The sequence below is a fragment of the Anarhichas minor genome, unplaced genomic scaffold, assembly GCF_050575085.1.
Source record: "Anarhichas minor isolate MPS153535 unplaced genomic scaffold, ASM5057508v1 ptg000033l, whole genome shotgun sequence".
NCBI classification, from domain to species: domain Eukaryota; kingdom Metazoa; phylum Chordata; class Actinopteri; order Perciformes; family Anarhichadidae; genus Anarhichas; species Anarhichas minor.
The window spans coordinates 13,906,763-13,925,561 of record NW_027466479.1 but is presented as its reverse complement, the minus strand read 5'-3'; the positions used below and the strand labels follow the sequence as shown (position 1 = coordinate 13,925,561).

The 18,799-nt window shown below is 43.0% G+C and overlaps 3 protein-coding genes and 1 long non-coding RNA gene across 7 annotated transcripts in view; 2 read left to right on the top strand and 2 right to left on the bottom strand.

Moving 5' to 3' along the window:
* The window catches only part of pum1 (pumilio RNA-binding family member 1), a 24,749-nt gene extending 12,974 nt beyond the window's left edge, over positions 1 to 11,775 (bottom strand). For 2 of the 4 annotated variants that reach the window (XM_076105911.1, XM_076105913.1), the window contains exons 1-5: positions 11,631 to 11,775; positions 7,804 to 7,976; positions 6,081 to 6,203; positions 5,621 to 5,689; positions 2,290 to 2,395 (exon numbers count right to left, since the gene is read on the bottom strand). In XM_076105911.1, the coding sequence (XP_075962026.1) occupies positions 2,290 to 2,395; positions 5,621 to 5,689; positions 6,081 to 6,203; positions 7,804 to 7,965 (460 nt within the window). In that variant the 5' untranslated portion in view covers positions 7,966 to 7,976; positions 11,631 to 11,775. The remainder of the gene's footprint in view (positions 1 to 2,289; positions 2,396 to 5,620; positions 5,690 to 6,080; positions 6,204 to 7,803; positions 7,977 to 11,630) is intronic. The other 2 variants (XM_076105912.1, XM_076105914.1) reach the window with 1 other exon arrangement.
* Positions 1 to 18,799, top strand: part of LOC142965140 (uncharacterized) — a 282,605-nt gene that overhangs the window by 34,510 nt on the left and 229,296 nt on the right. The window lies entirely within an intron of this gene.
* Positions 10,596 to 15,667, top strand: LOC142965145 (uncharacterized). The gene is made up of 2 exons (XR_012957640.1): positions 10,596 to 10,769; positions 10,865 to 15,667. It is a non-coding gene; the product is annotated as an uncharacterized LOC142965145 (long non-coding RNA).
* On the bottom strand, positions 14,273 to 18,799 carry nkain1 (sodium/potassium transporting ATPase interacting 1). Its single transcript, XM_076105916.1, has 7 exons — positions 18,468 to 18,799; positions 17,461 to 17,598; positions 17,286 to 17,366; positions 16,731 to 16,928; positions 16,498 to 16,558; positions 15,279 to 15,360; positions 14,273 to 14,797 (listed from the first exon to the last, which is right to left on the bottom strand). Exons 1-7 carry the CDS (start codon positions 18,519 to 18,521, stop codon positions 14,788 to 14,790), a joined length of 624 nt encoding a protein of 207 aa, XP_075962031.1. The 5' UTR covers positions 18,522 to 18,799; the 3' UTR covers positions 14,273 to 14,787.

The following is an 18,799-nucleotide window of genomic DNA, read 5'->3' as shown; positions in this document are numbered from 1 at the left end:
ACAGTGAAAGTGGCTTGCGACCCCAGCCGTGTCTGCTTTACAGCACCCCTCCCCCGGACTGTGCTGCTTCCTGGGCCGTGAACTTAGTGCTTACTCTGTGTGTGTGTGTGTGTGTTCCCTCTCTCTCTCTCCCCCTCCCCCTCTCCCTTGGGGGGGGGGGGGGGGGGTGACCTGTTGGGGCAGACTGTCCTCCATAACCAGTCTTGGAACACAGAGCCGTCTCGTCTACAGTGCTTTGTTGTTGTGACCTATTAATAGGCGTTTCCATTCCAAGTCGTATTGGACCATTTTTTTTGTCTTTTATTAGACTTTAATTATACCAGTCTTAATTATAATCCCATTGATGGGTTATAGACCCCAAGGCTTTGAATTTCTTCTGTTACAACTTCCTGTTCGTTTTTTTGTAATCGTCTCTATTGCCTACAGCTGTAATGGGATTATCTGAATTGCCTTTACTGAGGTTTCTTAAAAATAATTTCCGCTTATGGGCCTAGGTGTGTTTTGAAAAGATTTTCTTTATCTTAGTCACACTGGGACCGGGTCTGAACTGGGTCTGAACCAGGTCTGAACCGGGTCTTGGACAGTTAGAAACTCAAATCTCATCATCTGGGAGAACATACCAGTGATTTTTGACATCAGCGTTTGATTCTGAAAAGAACCTAAATATGTGCATCCAACACCACACTTGTTCTGGTGGTTTCTTGATGTCCTTGTGAAACAAACCTGCCATGTGTATTAACCAGTGGTGGGCCGTCAGGGCCAGCTAAGCCTTCTCTGCCGCCCTAAACAGAATCACAAAGTTATAGCTATTTTATAATTTTTCACAAATACACTACATGTATTATAATCTTTTTTCCCCCCCCATTAGCTTATTTTCTGCACAGCTCCTGTCTTCCTCCGTTGCTCTGCTTCCTTCCTGCAGCGCTGCTTCCAGCACAGCTTGCTTTAAGGAGAGCTTTTATCCAATCAGATTCAGCCCCTATGTCTCTATGTAAGGAGAGAGGCCCGAGGTCCTCTAGGTAGACTTTGCAGGTTAAGTAAATGGGGACGTTATTGTCGATTGTCATAGTCTTCAACCAATCAGATCTTTAGTTTGACATGTTGGGCGTATTCTTTGAGGTGCCAGTGGTACCCAGGTAGCCTGCTAAGTACGTCTGCATTAACGTGCGCCGTGATTGGTCAGTGGGCCAGCGTGACTTTTGTCAAACAGAAAGCTAGCTAGCAGATCTTAGTATTTAGGAAGAGTTCAGGTTGAAACATATGTAAGAGAAGTTATGACATTTTTAGCGTTTCGCTTGGTGTAGATTCTTTTTTTTTTAACCTAGCTTTGTTTTTTAGCACTCAATGGCTGAAGGAGGAGAAACAGATTCCTCAAGACCAGAAAAACTGGACATCGTATCCAAGGGTCGGTCAACCCCACAGCTAGCATGGACAAGGATTTGTACCAATGGTATTTCTGGCTGACAGTGGCGGAGAAGCGTTGCACATTTTATGGCTAAGAATGAAACATTTGCTGAGACCCGAGTGGATCTACAACTCAACGAACACGTTCGCAGGAGGACCTCTGACTGGAACTGACCCGCACGGATGTTCTGAACAACCGCGTCATTAAACTCTTTGTTTTAACAAAGAAAGGAGGATGGACTTTGTCTTTAAGTGAACTGCAGCTGTGGTCAGTGAACTGCTTTTGTGTTTTTACATCTGCAGTAGCGTTACTACTGTTAGATTTTCTATCGTGTCATTTTTATGATACAGTTAATATTGTTTCCTCTGATGTGAATAACATTTGAATGGCTCGCGCTCTTCAGTGTGCAGCGGAATACGTGTTGTAGCGCTGCAGTGTTGCTGGATTGATTTGTCATGCTTTGTTGTCATATAAATATATGTGACTGGTTCTTGCGAGTTTGTTCTTGTCATTGTGTTAATTACATTGATTCTGACTTGTCCGTTAATGACGAAGCATCCCTTCATCGCGGGGTTTGCCGCAGTTGTTTTCACGTTATGGTAGTTTAGCGTAGCCTCAGCTGTTTTTTGTTTTTGTTTTTTTTTGTTCCAGGTTCAAAGGTCACAAAGCCCGTCGTCTCCTACGTGAGCGCAGTCCACCGAAAATATTATATTTCCCTCAATTTAAGCTTCTGCATTTTCCAAGCTTCTGCACTAGTATTATTCAAACGTATTGTTCGGTTCGTAAGCCTCGTACCGAACGGTTTAATAAGAATACGAGTTCCCGCCACTGGTATCAACAGCCAACTGTCTTCTATCACAGACCTAAGTCAGACTGGTGTATACCTGAGGCCCCCCATGCACTGTCCCTCCACTGGTCCAGAAAGATCCCTTTTGGTCCGTCCTTCCCAGAGTCATCCGCCTCCCAGAACTTCTTACCAGGTAGCATCTGCTACAAACACACAGGAGAACAAGGGAGAAACAGACAGAAAGGGAAAGAAGACAAGGTAAAAATGGTTGCGCAGATATTGCAAGCACATGGCAGGACGGGCAAAATAGGAACAAATCTGCACACAAACGATTAGATTGTATAACTGGTCATGCGAGCAGACAGGTCCTCAAACCTTACCAACAGGATGATCTTCAGAATGTCTCGTTTTTATTTTGCTGTTAAGCTGCCAGTGCCAGTGATACACACATCTGTTTTAGGTACTTTGAGCCCTGACTGCACCCCAAACAAACAAAAACAGGCCAGCATAACTAGATAAGTGGAGCAAAAACAAAACACACTACCACCCGTGTCAGTTCCTGACACTGAAAGAAGAATTCTAAATTTAGTTTTAGTCGTTTATTGAAATGTGTGGTTTGTTTAAAGCAACAGTGTGTAACATTTAGGAGGATTCATCAGCAGAAATGGAATTTAATGTGTATAATGACCTGAAACTAAGAATGTTTGTGTTTTATTCAGCTTAGAAAAAGCCATTTGTATTGACATAGGGAGCGAGTCGTCTTCTACGTAGTTCGCCATGTGGCACCGCCATGTTTCTACAGCAGCCCAGAAGGGACAAACACTCAACGGACACCAGCTCTAGTGAGTGCCGGTCGCGTTTTTGCATTACCAAAAGGTAGGGATGGCTACCAAAACTCTGTAATAAACATGCCCCGGAATATTAAAGATCGGAGTTATTGATAAGCCCCGACATTACTGGTGCTTTTTAATGTTTTAGTATATTTAATATCACGCTGAAGCGAGCTCTTCCACTGCTCTCTCTGTCGGGCTGAGCTCCTCCAAATACACACACACACACACACACGCACGCACACACACGCACAGTGAACCAGGGGAAGTGACATTTTTTGTTTCCAGTGAGATATTAATGACTTTATAAAGTGACTTTGCTGTTGTAAACATTGTTACTGCTCTACAAACAACATTTAGTTATATATAAACTATTAAAAACGTATAATCCTGTTCTAAATTTAATTGTTTTTTAAAAGCAATCATTTCATCATGAAGAAGAACAGAGTATTAATAAGAGTGGCTCCTTGCAGCAATAACATCCTAAAGATATCCATCTCTACCTGAGGGCCGTAGGTTCTCCAACACGCTGAGCATCATATCATCATCATATTGTTGAAACCTCACGACTAGATGCCACTAAATCTCACACAGTGATGCCCACCAAAACCAGGTTCTAAACGGGAACCCGTTCTAAACTAGCAAACCCCGGAGTATTGATAAGGTCCAGAGTTACCGGTTCTGCTCCCGGTACTTTAGAAGCTACGGAAAATAGCAGCGCCGTAAACCTCCTCTCTGTGTCTTTGCACGAGGGGCGGAGTCGTGCTTTACTTTGACACAAACACACCGACTCTGGCTCAGTACAGCGCGAGACACCATGGAGAGAGAACAAAAATACCCAACGAGTGGCTACATTTTACTCAAGTAGATGCTGACAACAAGTAAGGGATGTATTATCAGCATTTTAGCAAAACATTTGGTCGAACAAGCAGAACATAAATCTGCAGAACAGTTTTCAGCTTTTTTCCAGCGAGCAGCCGTCCATCCTCGTCCACTGCGGGTAACGTTAGCGATGCTATACGGAGTTTCCTGTTAATAGTTTAATAAAAGAAAGCTAATCACTTAGCTGTGAATGTATTTGAAAGATTTTGGAAATTCTTGTATTGCTGCTCAAAAAACACTTTGTATTCAGACAAGAATAATAAAGCGATGTCGACTCCCATCTTAATTGCATTTTTTTCTCACAATATAATCAAAAAGAACCGATGAGAGTATCGATAAAAGTACTAGCATTGATAAAATCCTAACGATACCCATCACTACTCACACACTGTTCCTTTAAACTCACATATTATTCTTTTTGTTTTGGTCACGATTCAGTGAGTGAAATGTTAGATTTAATTTTTGTATAATTTCAGTTAATATTTTAGTCAACGTGAAACACAACGGCCGACAACGAGTATGAAACACAGATGGAGGCGGCTGATGCAGCGGCTCTGGCCGAAAATAAAAGAAAAATGTCAAGCGTTCATGATGAGGTCACTGTTTTATATAGCCTGTCTATCAATTGTTTTCGAGGTCAATAAACACAGACAATATTTGACCGCAATTTCCCGGGGACACTGAAATCTTTCAGGACCGGCTTCATTGTTTTCTGACAGAAAGCCAGAATCAGAGGAGAATCCTGAGGCCGGCTGCTCCAGCTTCAGAAGACTTCACACCAGAGTGACCTCACCGAGTATCGACAAGTTGCTTTTTACTGAATAAAAACCAGGAGAAGCTGTCTGCTAGTATAAAGAAAAACATGTGTTGCATTGGTTATGATTAAATGGGTCACAGACACTCGTTTGTTCTTAATAGTAGCCTACATTTTAATAGTGTCTGTTAGCAGTTAATGATCATTTAACGAGGGTCGACAATCGGTCAGAAAAAGACAACTAAATTGGCATCCATTGTTCGCTGCACAGAGACAACTATTCTGTCTCGTCTGGGAAAAATAAACGGAGATTTGAACAAAATCACTATTTTCTATTTACGTCAACTAATACTTGAAAAATGATCACAGACTTCTTTTTGTTGTGTATTTTTGAATAGTTTTAACTAGTTCTGAGTGTTTGGACTCTGAGACTCAATCCACTTATCAGTAGCTTACTCCATCGCGGTCTTCACTTTCTATCAGTCAGCACTTTTCTCACATTAAAAAAAGGAACGTTTCTGTAAAATGTGATCAGTATCTTCTGGCAACAGGAAACTCTTTGTTGCATGGGAAGTCAAAATCTGATAATATGTGTGAGCTGATCTGCCATTTCTAGGTTATTTTTGTAACATGTTACTACATCCCGTTACAGATGTATTTCAGTCCATCGCAGCCAAACAACATTCGCCAAAAACGAGAGACAACAAAACAAAACATAGACCAGCACTAAGTTCAACGAGCCGAAACCATTTGTAGGCAATGGTCCAACCGTAACAGAAGTACCGAGTGTAGACTGTGTTTATACCAAAATCCAGTGAGTTTAAATGTAAAAACTGTGCTTACATGCTGTAAGTAACCCCCAAAATGCTCCATCATGAGATGATGTATTAAAGCCAGAGGGTCACATAAGTCCCCTTCTTCTAGACCACAGACAACCCTGAATATCCAACATGGTGGCTCACCTCTCCCATGGCGCGTCCCTCCAGAGCCAGAGCCTGAAAGTCATGGTTCAGCTCGTCCATGGATCGCACCTGCAGACAGAGAGCCGGGTTACGAGTCTCACACTCAACTAATGTACAAACATAAACCCAGATTTAATTACCTATGTTAATTATTAATTGCCTTTATAGATGATTGGCAGAACAGTGGGTTATACTAAAATGTTAAGTTTTAGATAATTAGATTATTTAACTGGCATTGATTAAAAGGTGTATTGTGTGCGACTTCTAAATACTTTGTTTCCTTCAACGCTCTCATGACGGCAACCACAGTATTTTCTGAAAAAGTACTTTATTTTTGTATATGGCTAGATTTTATGGTTACATAAAGTTTTCTGTGACTTTGAACCAGCATACAGTAGTATCTATGAAAATACAGTAACATCAGTGTTCCAACTCGTACAACACACACACACACACACACCTGGCTGTCATGGATGTTGTCCCCAGTGGGCCAGCGATGTTTGCCGGGTTGTTCACCGTGCTGCCGCTGGAAGAAATAGTCCACCATGGCATCATCCTGGGAACGTCCAGCACCCGCCACACCCTTAAAGACACGTACACACACAGACGTACACATTATCCTGTAATTACTAGGAACGGTAACAAGCAGACAACTGGTGACATGCAGATATAGCCTGGATTTCAAGTATCAGTTTACCATCGTTTTATAGAGTTGATTATTTACAAAAACACGACTCAAGCATGCCTACATTTAAATATATGTGGAACATACGAATAAATATCCAACTGCATCGTTTAATGTATCGTAGAAAGATCAATCAAATACCAACAACACAACTAAATGTGATTATCTAATGTTCTCAGCAAGACTATTTAAGTCTCTGTGCTCCAATGATATAAAGACCATTCTTTAGTCTTAGCATAGAATATGGGATAGATACTTGTTCATTATTATAATAATTAATCTGCTGGACATGATGAAAAAAAAAGACCAGTGGAAACAATCAGACCACATGGAGTCAAAATGTGTCGTATGAATTGTCAAAATGAACCGTATTCATCAAAACAGCACCATTGGTTGAGGTATTTAGGCCACATCCTCTCTTCTAAAACTCAAATACATCAAAAAAAAAAAAAAAAAAAGAGGCAGAATTGCTTTCCACTGGCAAACTGAAGTTGACTTCCTCTCTTACTCATTTTGAGAGTGAACACAAAGTTCTCCACAACACACTATGATCAAGGAATCAGTCAACGAGCTCTGCAAACAGTTGGGCTTTGTCATTTTCTTTACACGCAGAGCGTGCAGTCGAACAAGTCACCACGACGTCCTTCAATCACACTTAATTGCTACTTCAGATCATTTTTTTCCAGAATTAGTCGTGATAAATGCTAACCGCGTTATCAAGAAGCAACATTTTAGAAAACACTTCACAGAATATCCTTACAGTGAACTGAAGCCGAGACACGACGGTCCTGATGCAGTCTGGTGTCTGGACTGCACTTCAGAGGACACTACAGATAATCTTAATTACATATTTAATAACACGGCTAGCCCGTCTGACTAGCAACAAACATGACAAGCTAACAGCTGTCCTTCATAACATCAACATCACCAATGTCCACAACTTTAAGCGCTGACAAAGAGATTTTTAAATAGGTGTGGCTACACAAGACTAACTTAACTAGAGCCGTAAATTACAATTTTCAATAATTTATTTTTTAATTGCTAATCAGCTCTACCTCATGATTAGCAGTTACCAAACCAATGATGATAACACAACTCACACAGTTTAGCTAACAGCCAACAACATGGCGAAGTGGATGAAGTCATCTTCTATTTTTATGATCTGCAGACAATGACATGTATTGTTGCTAATAGTTGTTCAGCAAAGTTAATAGACATTGACCTTACTGACTGTAAATATTGCAGGCATTATTTGGTAGTTTTGAACTGTACTGATACGTCTTCTTTCACGAGGCTAACGTGATGCATGCTCACACCACGAGGGCTGCTGTGGTTTCACATGTTGTGACGTAAACGAATAAATGGAGGGATTGTGAGCGGGCTTGCAAGAGAAGGAGAATCCAAATGACGGCACAGACTGATCAGCCACATGTTATATAAAAACAAGATGTTTGTCAATTAATGAAATATGTTAAGATGTCAAGGTGGTGGGCTTTACCTGCTGGCTGGGGGGCGTGGCCTGAGGGGTCTGCCCTGTTGGAGGGGCGTGTCCTCCGCTGCTCAGCACCACGGGCATGCTGGGAGATGTACTTCTATGGTGGGGGCTGAATGAATCCTGCCAGAGCACTGCTTTCCTCTTCAACACACACACACTGCTCATTCCACCACAGCCTGTGCAGAGAGAAACACATCATCCGTCAGTCAAACAATGAATAGTAATGAAATGAACAGTAAAACCATTGCAAACATAGGATTTATTGCAGTGCCGTTGCATTGACTGCGTAGATTTTTGCACACTTTAATTGTACCTAATAAACTGGTGAGTGTAGTTTAAAACCTGTTGTGACAACATAAACCCAGCCAGAGTGATTCAGCAAGTCACACTAATATTTGTAACTGTCCAGCAATAACACAAGCACTGAGAACTTAAGCCAGATCATACTGTAGTAGCCAACAAGGACAATCTATGACCCATGTGCTACAGCCATACCTCATTAAACAACAACCTGTGGCAGCAGTCTGACAGAAGACATATGTATAAAACAAATGGGTCGTCTAATCCAAAAATGGTTCACGATCACAGTTCAGAGTCAGTGTTGCTGTTCTATGAATCTCTCGATACATCAGTCCTACAGGAATGAAAACAATAAACAGTCATCTCATGTAAACGTACCTCACACATATGACAACTTCAGGCCGCAACAAATATCTAAACAAATACTGTACATGGAACTGGTTTTCATGTCAAGCTACACTCAGCTGTGTGTGTATTGCATTTCTATTACATCAGTGAGGGTAGACTAAATATTAGAAACACCTCTCAGCGTAGTGCACTCCAATTCAACAGCACCACAAACTACAACCTCAGAAATAACTATAAAGGTTGAATCAACACCTCTCAAAAGCCTGAACATTTTTCGTAAAATTAGATTGTAGACTGTCATCTCTTAATACCAATCCGCTGCTATGGACACAGTTCTTTAGCGGAATCAATACAATCAATAAAATCTTTTTTTTAATAATTATTTGTGTCAAATTATTGATTTCTTAGCACGTGTAATAAGCAGGAAAATGTGTAGCAAGTGGGTCATTATGATGTTGATCATCCCTTATAGAGGTGTACCTAACGAATCGACAACCGATCATACAGCAAGACGCAACTGACTGAGTGACGTCACCTGCCAGGCATTGTATCCACAGATGTCAGAGGAGAATACAGATATCTTCACCCCAGGAAAACACGACAACAGCTCACTACTAACAGTCCACCTTTGGTTTGAAAATGGTCTAAATTAAAAGGTGAAATTGACCGATATAATGTCCATTTTGCATGAAGAACTGCATATTCTGCAGTACAGCACTAATCAAAAGTAACGTAAATTGTCTAATTGGTTTAATCCAAAATAAACTATGAAATGTGTAGGATGCAGATAATATAGTCGCACAGTAGTTCTATCATTCTTGGGGCAGAGTGGTTGTCTATCTACCATTGAAACTACTTAAGTGGTGATAATCAGAAGGAAGAGAGTGGAGGATGAGCAGCTACCGATGTAAACAGAGAATCCCTTCACAAACCAGCCCAGGGGGCCGGTGACATAACTTCCGTCCGTGACGTTGATCGTGAGAAGAGTATATGTTAAGCACCCTGAAAATACAGTTTGGACATTTGTCCCAGTGATCTGCATATTGGTCACAAATGTGTTACACGTCTCTGGTTCAAGATGTTCCATCAGCAGCAGCTTGGTTGTTAAACCTGTAGAAGCATGGCTTTGGGGGGGGGGGGTTGAGGTGGTTGCAGATCAGTGCTCATAGTGGAAGTTCACACCGTCAAAGCCGATATGTCATAAGAATGAATACCGTATTTTCCGCACTATAAGGCGCACTTAAAAGCCTTTCATTTTCTCAAAAAACGACAGTGCGCCTTGTAATCCGGAGCGCCTTATATATGGATCAATTGGTTAATTCATACTGGTTGTACACGGCGCTCTGTCAAAATGTTTCAGTACGACTGGTAAACTACAAAGCCGCACCGCGGTAAACACCGGTACTGTGCTTACTCCTAGTCCAACACCACTTGTGTGTATAAAGACCCCAAAATGGCACCTTTCAAGAGACACGCTTACGACGCTATTCTATTCTATGCGCCTTATAATCCGGTGCGCCCTATATATAAAAACAGTTCTAAAATAGGCCATTCATTGAAGGTGCGCCTTATAATCCGGTGCGCTTTATAGTGCGGAAAATACGGTACTCTGTAACACAAATGCAGTCTAATACATCAGTCCTGCAGTAAATCTTACTCTCGTGAGGATTAAAATGTACAGCTTTGTTGAATTTAGAGGTTGTTTATTCAACTTAATGGTCATTTTGAGGAATGCATTGTACTGAGATATGTCTCTAATGTCTATTTTATATAAGTGACGGTAGACTAGAATGTAAAAACACAATAAAGTTCAACACCACCACAAACTACATCCTCCAAAATGACCACAGTGTTGAATAAACACCTCTCTAAAACAATATTACCTGTAATAGACAGTTTCCAGTTTAACAGGAAACTACGTGTATTGCGTAAATTAAACTATTTCAAAGTAGCAGTACATTTGCACAAGTGAGGTTAACGACTATTTGCCAAGAGATTGAGACAAACTAGTGGTCGGAGGGGCCCCGTCATATAACCTGGGTAAAGGGTGGTGGGCAGATTGTCATGTGACCAATGATCAACTGAATACATGTGCATTTGTGTTTTACAACCTGTCCTTAACCAACAAGCTCTAATCTCTGTTAGAATTACCAGTTTCACACTAATGTCCCTACAGGCCATGAGGACATTACACTTCTTTATTACACAGAGCCATATACAGTAATTCACTTCGCCTTTTCTTGACACTGTGGATCTTCAAACGCATGCAGCTTTCTCTCAAAGTCTGGATAAAATAAAAGACAAAAAAAACCACCGGCAAGGTAACAACAAACCAGCTGGCCAAGCGTGCGTTTTCCTGCTCCACTCTTCATTGAGCAACAAGGAAATAATAGCTCTGTATTTGCTCTGCTTACAGCTCGAGATCAGGCAGAGAAACACCCGGAAATCCACAACACACTGTGGGCCATTCCCCAAAGAGAAACGCACACGGCATGTTTAACGGAAACAGGCACCATGTAACCGGGTTAATCATTGCTCAATGCCGGGTATCAAACCACCGCATACCGGGCACAGACAGGGGTGTGACAATACTAGCAGACAACCTGCAGCGAGCAGCAGATAACGTTAGGTGTAGGTGACAAACATTTTCCTCTTTAACAGACATGACACAACAAAACCAAAAGGGCTTATGGAGAAGCTCAGGGAAAGAGGTCTCCGCGGTTTCATTGTCATGCATCTGCGTCCACTAACGAGCAGTGTCGGATGTATTGTGATGGGTTCACAGCCCATATCTACCAACAATAACACGGCCTCCAGACACAAGCTAAGCCCGGGCGAACCGGTGGACAAACACGGGCTGCACACACTGTTTATAACGGCGACAGTGGTGCCCTAACATCCACGACGCTCTTGTTAATAAACACCCGGGAGGTCTCTAACTGTGTGCCGAGCCTGCAGCCCCGTGACGGGGATGCTAACAAAGGCCCGAGAGCTGTCTGGAGCGGAAGACCCGACACAACGGGAGGAAGGAGGCAGCAAAAAGAAGAGGCACCCGCCTCTACCGCCTCACAATACTCCCCGTTTTTAGCCCCTCTCAGAACCGCCATTGCAACAATACCCGCACTGATGCGTTCATAAGGAATGTCCCGTGCTACCGCGACCGGGGAAAAGGTGATACTCACCGGCGGAGAGGGAGGATGGACGCGGATTTCGGCCCCAGTTTCTCTCTGATACCCCAGGCTTTCACTCCGACAACATGGCGGCTCAACGGAGGAGCAGGCGAGAGCGCTGCATGATGGGAAGGCATGAGAGGCGAGCGTGCGGTTCATTGCGCCAACCGGGAGGGGAGGGAGGGTCATACCGGACCGATCCCTTTGTTGTGTAGTCTATTTCTACTGAGGGGTGTATTTATTATGCGTTCCGTTTTCACTTCATTCACATTATTTGTCAATGGAGTAAAAACAATTACGTCGCCAAAATAAACTGCAAAAACCTACAAGATTTAGTAAACGGCAAACAAAATGTAAACATGTATATATGTCACCATAGGGCGTTAGTGGTACTTGCACTAGAAAACACTGTAAAATACAATGACGTTATCTACTTTTATATGGGTGTATGACGTGATTTCGTCGGCGGTAGACTGTACACAATGTATCGGGGTCTTTACGGTAACGAGGTGCTGCTGCACGCGCCGTTATACCTCCGGAATGTAAGAGAGGATGGTGTGAAAATAGCAGCGTGTCATCCAAATAACTAAAATACCCCCTTTAAGACTTTCTGGTAAGGTGCCAGTGAGGCGCACCCGAGTCGCGCGCCCCAATCCGGTGTGAGGGTGACGTAATGCATCTAGATTGTGGCAGGCCTAAGAAAATCTATGGTAATCATATGGAAATATTCAGGACAGGCTCCTGAACATACTTGTGTGGTCCTGTCATATTGGATTAAAAAGCCTAAAGTGCATGCATATATAAAGTCACAGTTCTTATTGTACTAAATTGAGACAGGAAGTCCGTCTCTTGCTCGTCAATCTTAATTGCAATTTCTGAAATTGCTGTATTGGCCGTGTGATATTTTCCTTTTACTCAGTCAACCCTTTGTAAAATACGAATACACAAAAATGTTACATCAGAAACAATAAACAAACAAAGAGTAACTTTATGAATAACACAGTGCTATTTTTATCATAGTGGATGACCACTCTATGAAATTATTTTGACAATCGGAACATTAACTTAATTAATACCATTAAAATGATCTTAGATGAAAGGGTCAAGAGTGAGCTCATAATATAAGTGCATTTATGAGTATCATAGTGTTATTTGTGTAATGTTGGGCTGTCTTTCTATACAAATGTATCATTTTGTTTTGACAAACAAAATCCTCATTGTACAACATCAGCTCACCAGAGTGCGTGTTTTTAAATAATCTTCTAAACTAATCTGGCAAAAATCATCATTCTGTTCCCCATAATCCAGATATTAATATAATGTAATCAAAATTGGGAGCAAAAGCACTCATTTTATTAAACCTTTAGTAAAGCTCAGTGAGACAAATGTGACTACAGATGACAACAGAGGTAATATTTAATGTAGAAAGTGTGTTTTTATTATTTCAAACGTCTCCTTACATCCAGTAAGGTGTCTTCACCTCATACCTGTCTCCCTTTTCCCCTCCTCATATCTCCGATTACGTCAACAAAAACTACTGATTATGATATTATGTTCTATGTTCATCTCCTTGAGGTGAATGTAGTTTTTGAGAAAGACTATACGGAGAATTAGCTGCAGATGGGTTAGAAGAGAAAAAGGTATGAAGTAAACCTTTGATGTGTACCCATCCCCCCTCCCCCCCAATGCAACCCCCCTTCTCTAAAAGAACCAACAGAACAATCATTGGCTGGTTATTTACATGCACTGCCCCCCCCCCCCCCCCCACACACACAGACGCACTAATGCCTGATCCCAAAGCCATCTGCACCCCTACTCATCAGCATTACATGTACAGTAGCCTGGATTTATCTTCCTGAAAACAAAACATCCTGCAAATCACATTTGACTTGATTTTTGCAGATACCCAGAACTTTTAGGGATGTCTGGTTATATTCTACATTTTCATTATTGTCAACAACATCACATGAAAAGACCAAATTGAACAATTTATTAATCCTACTAACAGTAATTGCTTGTGTAGTCAAAGCCTGGTACATCTCATTCCTCAGGGAAATGCATTTCTGTCCAAAACTTTAAAAAAATAATAAAAACACATCCATGAGCCACACAGTTGCACTGGTTGACGTGTTCCTTCATTCCGATGTAGTTTATTTTGAAATGATCCCACATACACCGTCCTGCTGCTGGAAGTATAGCGGAGCACATGGAAATAGTCCCCCGACAAAGGCAATATTTACTGCTGTTTTAGTGAAATTTACATTGCCCAATTGTTTCACCTTTCCTTAAAATGAAAGTACATTTCTGTGACTCTTTTTGAACTAATTGTTTTGGGCTTGAGAGACACAAGCTGGTAAAGTTGGACAGTTTCAAGAGACGCATGAACGCATTGTTGGTTTTGGTGAATAATAAAATGTATGAAACATGGCCGGCCTGATCCTTTACGCGGTTCATCCTTTCTGTTCCACCTGTTGTTCCACTATCTCAGTCGGCCAGGTCGGTAATGTCGAAAGGTTTGAACTCAAACAGGGGTTTTAACGGCATGGGAGGAAGGACAGATGGCTCTGGGGATGGGAATCGTAAGACTGCTCTAGTTCGACATCACCACATTCTAAAACGACAACAGGTACGAGCCGTGCCTCCATTTATTATGTGACCCCCCCCCCCCCCCCAAACACACACATACACACACACACACAAGCACCCAAAAACAAATATTCACAGGGACACCGAGTGGTAAGAGTCCAGGGTGCCACCACAAAGCACCAGCCAGTATTGTGGAGTTGCACAATCACACACACATACACATACACACTTGTGGGAGTGTTGAGAGCTGGCAGTTTAGTGAAGTGTGTCTTCTGTGAATTGACAGAGGTGCCCCCAGCTCTTGTTCTCTGCATCTTCTTTCCTCCTCCTCCTCCTCCATCGTCTCACACCCCCTTACATGCTGGTTCTTCCCTGAGCTCTGTACATTCTATTCAGGGCTGCGTTTCTCTTTCTCAGACACAAGCACACATGCACACACGCACAGACGTCTCTCCCGCTGGGTGGGGTAAGTCCAGTCCTCCGGTAAACTGTGACACACAGAGTGAGTGTAATTGAGGCAACCACCGCTTTCCATCCACTGTGACAGCGTCAGCGTTTGTCCTGAAGGGGGCGCTACCAGCAGTTAACCAGCCCTGTGACGCAGAGAGGAGGAGATCAGGGGAATGCACACCGACAAGACAATCAATGTTACGGTATAGTTTGAGCATGAAAGGGGCACTCCACTGATTCTACACATGAAGTCTGATCTACAGGAAACATTATGTCTGCTGTGGCTCTGGAGGGTGTTTGAAGAAATAGCCCTGATAATGTCACTAGGGTTATCTCAGCTTGTGCTTGAGAATTTGCATTACAAAGCGGAGGTGTGGGCTCTTAAAGAAATGTTCATTCATGATGGCTTAATAAGAGTTGCATTCTGGGAAATGTAGGATGCAGCGTTGCAGGACCCTGATCCACACCAGGGATTAAAAGTCTGTATATCTTTGATTTCAATCTGCCTCAAATTTGTTTGAAATGTACAACGCTATTTAGCTGGAGTACCCCTTAAAAGAAAAAATGTTCAACAATTAGATCAAAAAGTGGAAGAACATGGAGAATGCAGTATTTATCACTCACGTGTAAAGAGGCTGCAGTTGCAGATGGGAGGACTTCTGAGGAGGCTGGTAGCCGTACGAGTCAAAGCCACCGATGAAGTCAACTTCAAAAGGAGAAAGAAAGAGAAGGGATGACATCATTCCCCTTTCCCTTAAACCTGCATTTATTTATTTTTTAAGTGTTGTATTTCAAGATCCGATTCTCCTTTGACGTGAGAGGTATCACAATGCTTTCAGTACACCTTTATTACACTGTAAAGAATCTGCGAACCGATACATCGTCTCTCTCTCACTGCTTCTCTGTCACTGATACATTATTCTAAACTCTCTCAATCGATTCTGAGGAACAAACTTATGAGGTGCCAGCTGAAAGATGCAAGATCTGCCATTTTAATAAAATTACTCCTGTGAGGTTGTATTGTATTTCTTTCTTTCTTTCAAATATTGGCTATTATTAGTTTATTGTGGATGTACTGGTATCAGGTGGACGTATTGGCCAATAAAAGGAAGACACTGCGGAACATAAAGGCTTAAGATGTGTTTGATTTCATTTAGAAACGGTGTTTACGATCCATAGTTTGCCGCCCAAAAGTTTATTTCTTATAATGTTAAATATCCCACTTAGTATCTATGTAACTGCCATCGTTTTGTAATGATTGTATGTTCTGTTTTACCTTGTGCTCATGGTCCTGAGACACATAGATAAAAGAAAAAAATAAATTAAATAGTATTAATGCAGCAAAGAATATACTGTCATTTCTATCTTATCATCACTTCTATGTTATTATATGCATAGAATAATGACCATTGAGCTGTTCAGACGTCACAGACACAGCATGACTCTTACCGTTACATAAAATCAAGCTCATGATGTCATATTCTAACTACCGGACTTAATTACCTCTGCTGAGTGACAGTGAAACACACGAGGAGAAGAACCAATCAGACACACAGATGGCACACCCGAGCGCACAGACAAGCACCAGCTTGGCACTCTTGACAGAGGGAATCTTCCGGCAGACGTCTCTTAATGCTGCCCTCAGATAGAGCGCTCGGATCACCCAGAGGGGAATCCTCTGCGGTGATATCGCCCGACATGACTCATGCAGGAGAAGACAATACGCTAACAGCACTCACGTCCAAAGACCCTCTCAACAGCGTGACACCAGTGAACCTGATCGGCCCGAACAAGGCGCTGGAATAAGATCAACAAGCTTTTAGGAGAAGAAAAAAGCACTCACAGCTGTCCTCGTCATCCTGGAAGACTTTGCTCACGTAGCAGGCGTATACAAAGCCAAAGAGCTGGAAGAGAAGAGGCGGTCAGACATTAGGTGATTGTTGCTGAACAGGCTGAGTCACTGCTGACTAAAGAGTGTCTGTAGGTCGAAGGTCAGCAAACTAACAAAGACACATTTTAAACAATGTTTAGAAATGTTTATATGTGTGTGTGTGTGTGTGTGTGTTAGACACGTACAGCCAACAGGACCTGGAAGGCTGAACTTAACACCTCTATATACTGGTAGTCCAGCAGACACCCAGAGACAGTGATGACATGGTGGTCGTCAGGGGCCATGCGAGAGTCCAGCACTGGCGTTACCAGGCAACCAGGACCATGCTCCATCCACCACGAGCGATGAAGAGACGTGTTGAACGTCATGAGGAAGTCCCGGTCCTAAAAACACAAATAAACACGTACGATTATTCTCACTGTTGATTCATCAGTCGGTTTTGCTTTTTGATTAAATGTCAAAATGTCAGAGCTTAATCTAAAGCTGCTAATCCTCTGATTTAAGAAGCTGGAACCAAAGATTATTTAACATTTTAGTACGTTACATGATTTAAATCAGGGGTTCCCAATGTGGGGGTCAGGGCCCCATTAAGGGGTCACTATAGGTAAATATTGGGGGTCACAATGCAAGAAGAAAGCAGGAAAAAAAACATATTTCTCCGACACAAAACTAGGGTTTTAATAACTGGATAATTCAACATAAAGTATTCAAGTAATAAGTACTCTGAGGGTAGAACTCACCTGAGACAGGTTTCCTACTTCCAGGTAGAAACAGATAATGAAGGAGTTCCAACCCACCCAAAGGACCAGCCACACTGCATACTGAGGAACAGAGCAACACGTCAGTGTCTCACACTCACGCTGTGTCAATGTAAAGTAAACAGGAGCGTCACCAGACAGCGAGGGCTATACTCACAAAGATAAGGTATCTGAAGCGAAACTGCACGGTGCCAAACATGCCCAGGATGACGGCCATGATGTGCAGGAAGTTGGCCAGGATGGGAGCCCATTGGTAGCCCAGGAAATCAAACACCTGCCTCTGAAGGGCTGCCACCTATAGGGGACAAGGGGGGGGGGGGGGGGTCATACACACACATTAGAGGAAAAAACATACATATACACACAACAGAGGACAACATACATGGAAACACCACACACACACACACAAGTGATTATGGTTTCTTTCACACACACACACACACAGTGACAGGGACACATGCATAGGTCTGCCGCAGTTGTTTCCATGGTAACTGCCTGGAGCACCATAGCCAGTCCAGTGACTGTAAAAGAGGAGCACCCCCCTAAAAGCCCCCCCCCCCCCCAAACTAATGAGAATCTATGGGCCCGAATCCCCTCTGCCACACAACAACAACTCATCAGCCCAGCGAACAATAGCCTGGATAAACTATCCCTCACAGCGCTGTGGTCCATCGGTCTCACTACAGGAATAGCTGATACCGTCTCATATTACACACTTATTACATTTTACTGGGAGAGTCTCCAGCTATTTGTAGGCACAATGAGCAGTTAACTTTAACTACAGAATGGAGACCAGAAGGGGAACAGTTTTACCAGGATGGGGCCATCACCCCTCTCAAGACAGACAGGCCACCCTGACACCAAAAGCACACCCCCTGCCCTGCTCCCTCAGCTTCAAAGACACACACACACACACACACACACCCTGGCCTGTAATGTAGCATGGCACCCCAGCAGCTGCCAGCTCAAAGCTTTTTTTAGTGTGACTGTACATAAAGGCTGGACAAAAACTGATTACAATGTGTGTGTGTGTCTGCAGCACGCTGCTCTAATTATATCATCATGGTGAGTGAGAAGAGCCAGCTTTGACCGTGCACACACACGCACACACACACACAGAGAGAGAGAGAGAGAGAGAGACCACACAAACAAACACACACTTACCAACTGCAGTGAACATATCACCAGCAGCGTGCATCTTCCGTCGCACTTCCCCATCTTGGAAGGCTCGGGACGCGGCTTGGAGCCGCGGAGGCTCCGGGGGAATGACGGGTCCCCGGTCAGATCCAGAATGCCTGGCCGCCTCAGCTCACACCATTCCCGGCTGAATAGACCTGCCCAAGGCAGCCGCCTCCTCCTCCTCCTGTAACGCTGGGGTGACCCTTCGACTCACAGCGAGTGACCCATCCTGGCCGCTGGTTTTGTCGGTAAATACCAATCGCGAGGAGAGGAGAGGAATTGGGGGGGGGGGCGTCCACTTCACACCGGCCTGCTGC

What these genes read in the sequence shown, in the direction of transcription:
- nkain1 (XM_076105916.1), bottom strand. Translation starts at nt 18,521, where the DNA reads ATGGGGAAGTGCGACGGAAGATGCACGCTGCTGGTGATATGTTCACTG. An exon ending in CCTTCCAGGTCCTGTTGGCT is followed by an intron (nt 16,559 to 16,730) that starts GTACGTGTCTAA and finishes CTTCTCTTCCAG; the next exon opens with CTCTTTGGCTTTGTATACGC. An exon ending in CCAGGATGACGAGGACAGCT is followed by an intron (nt 15,361 to 16,497) that starts GTGAGTGCTTTT and finishes CTCCTTTTGAAG; the next exon opens with TTGACTTCATCGGTGGCTTT.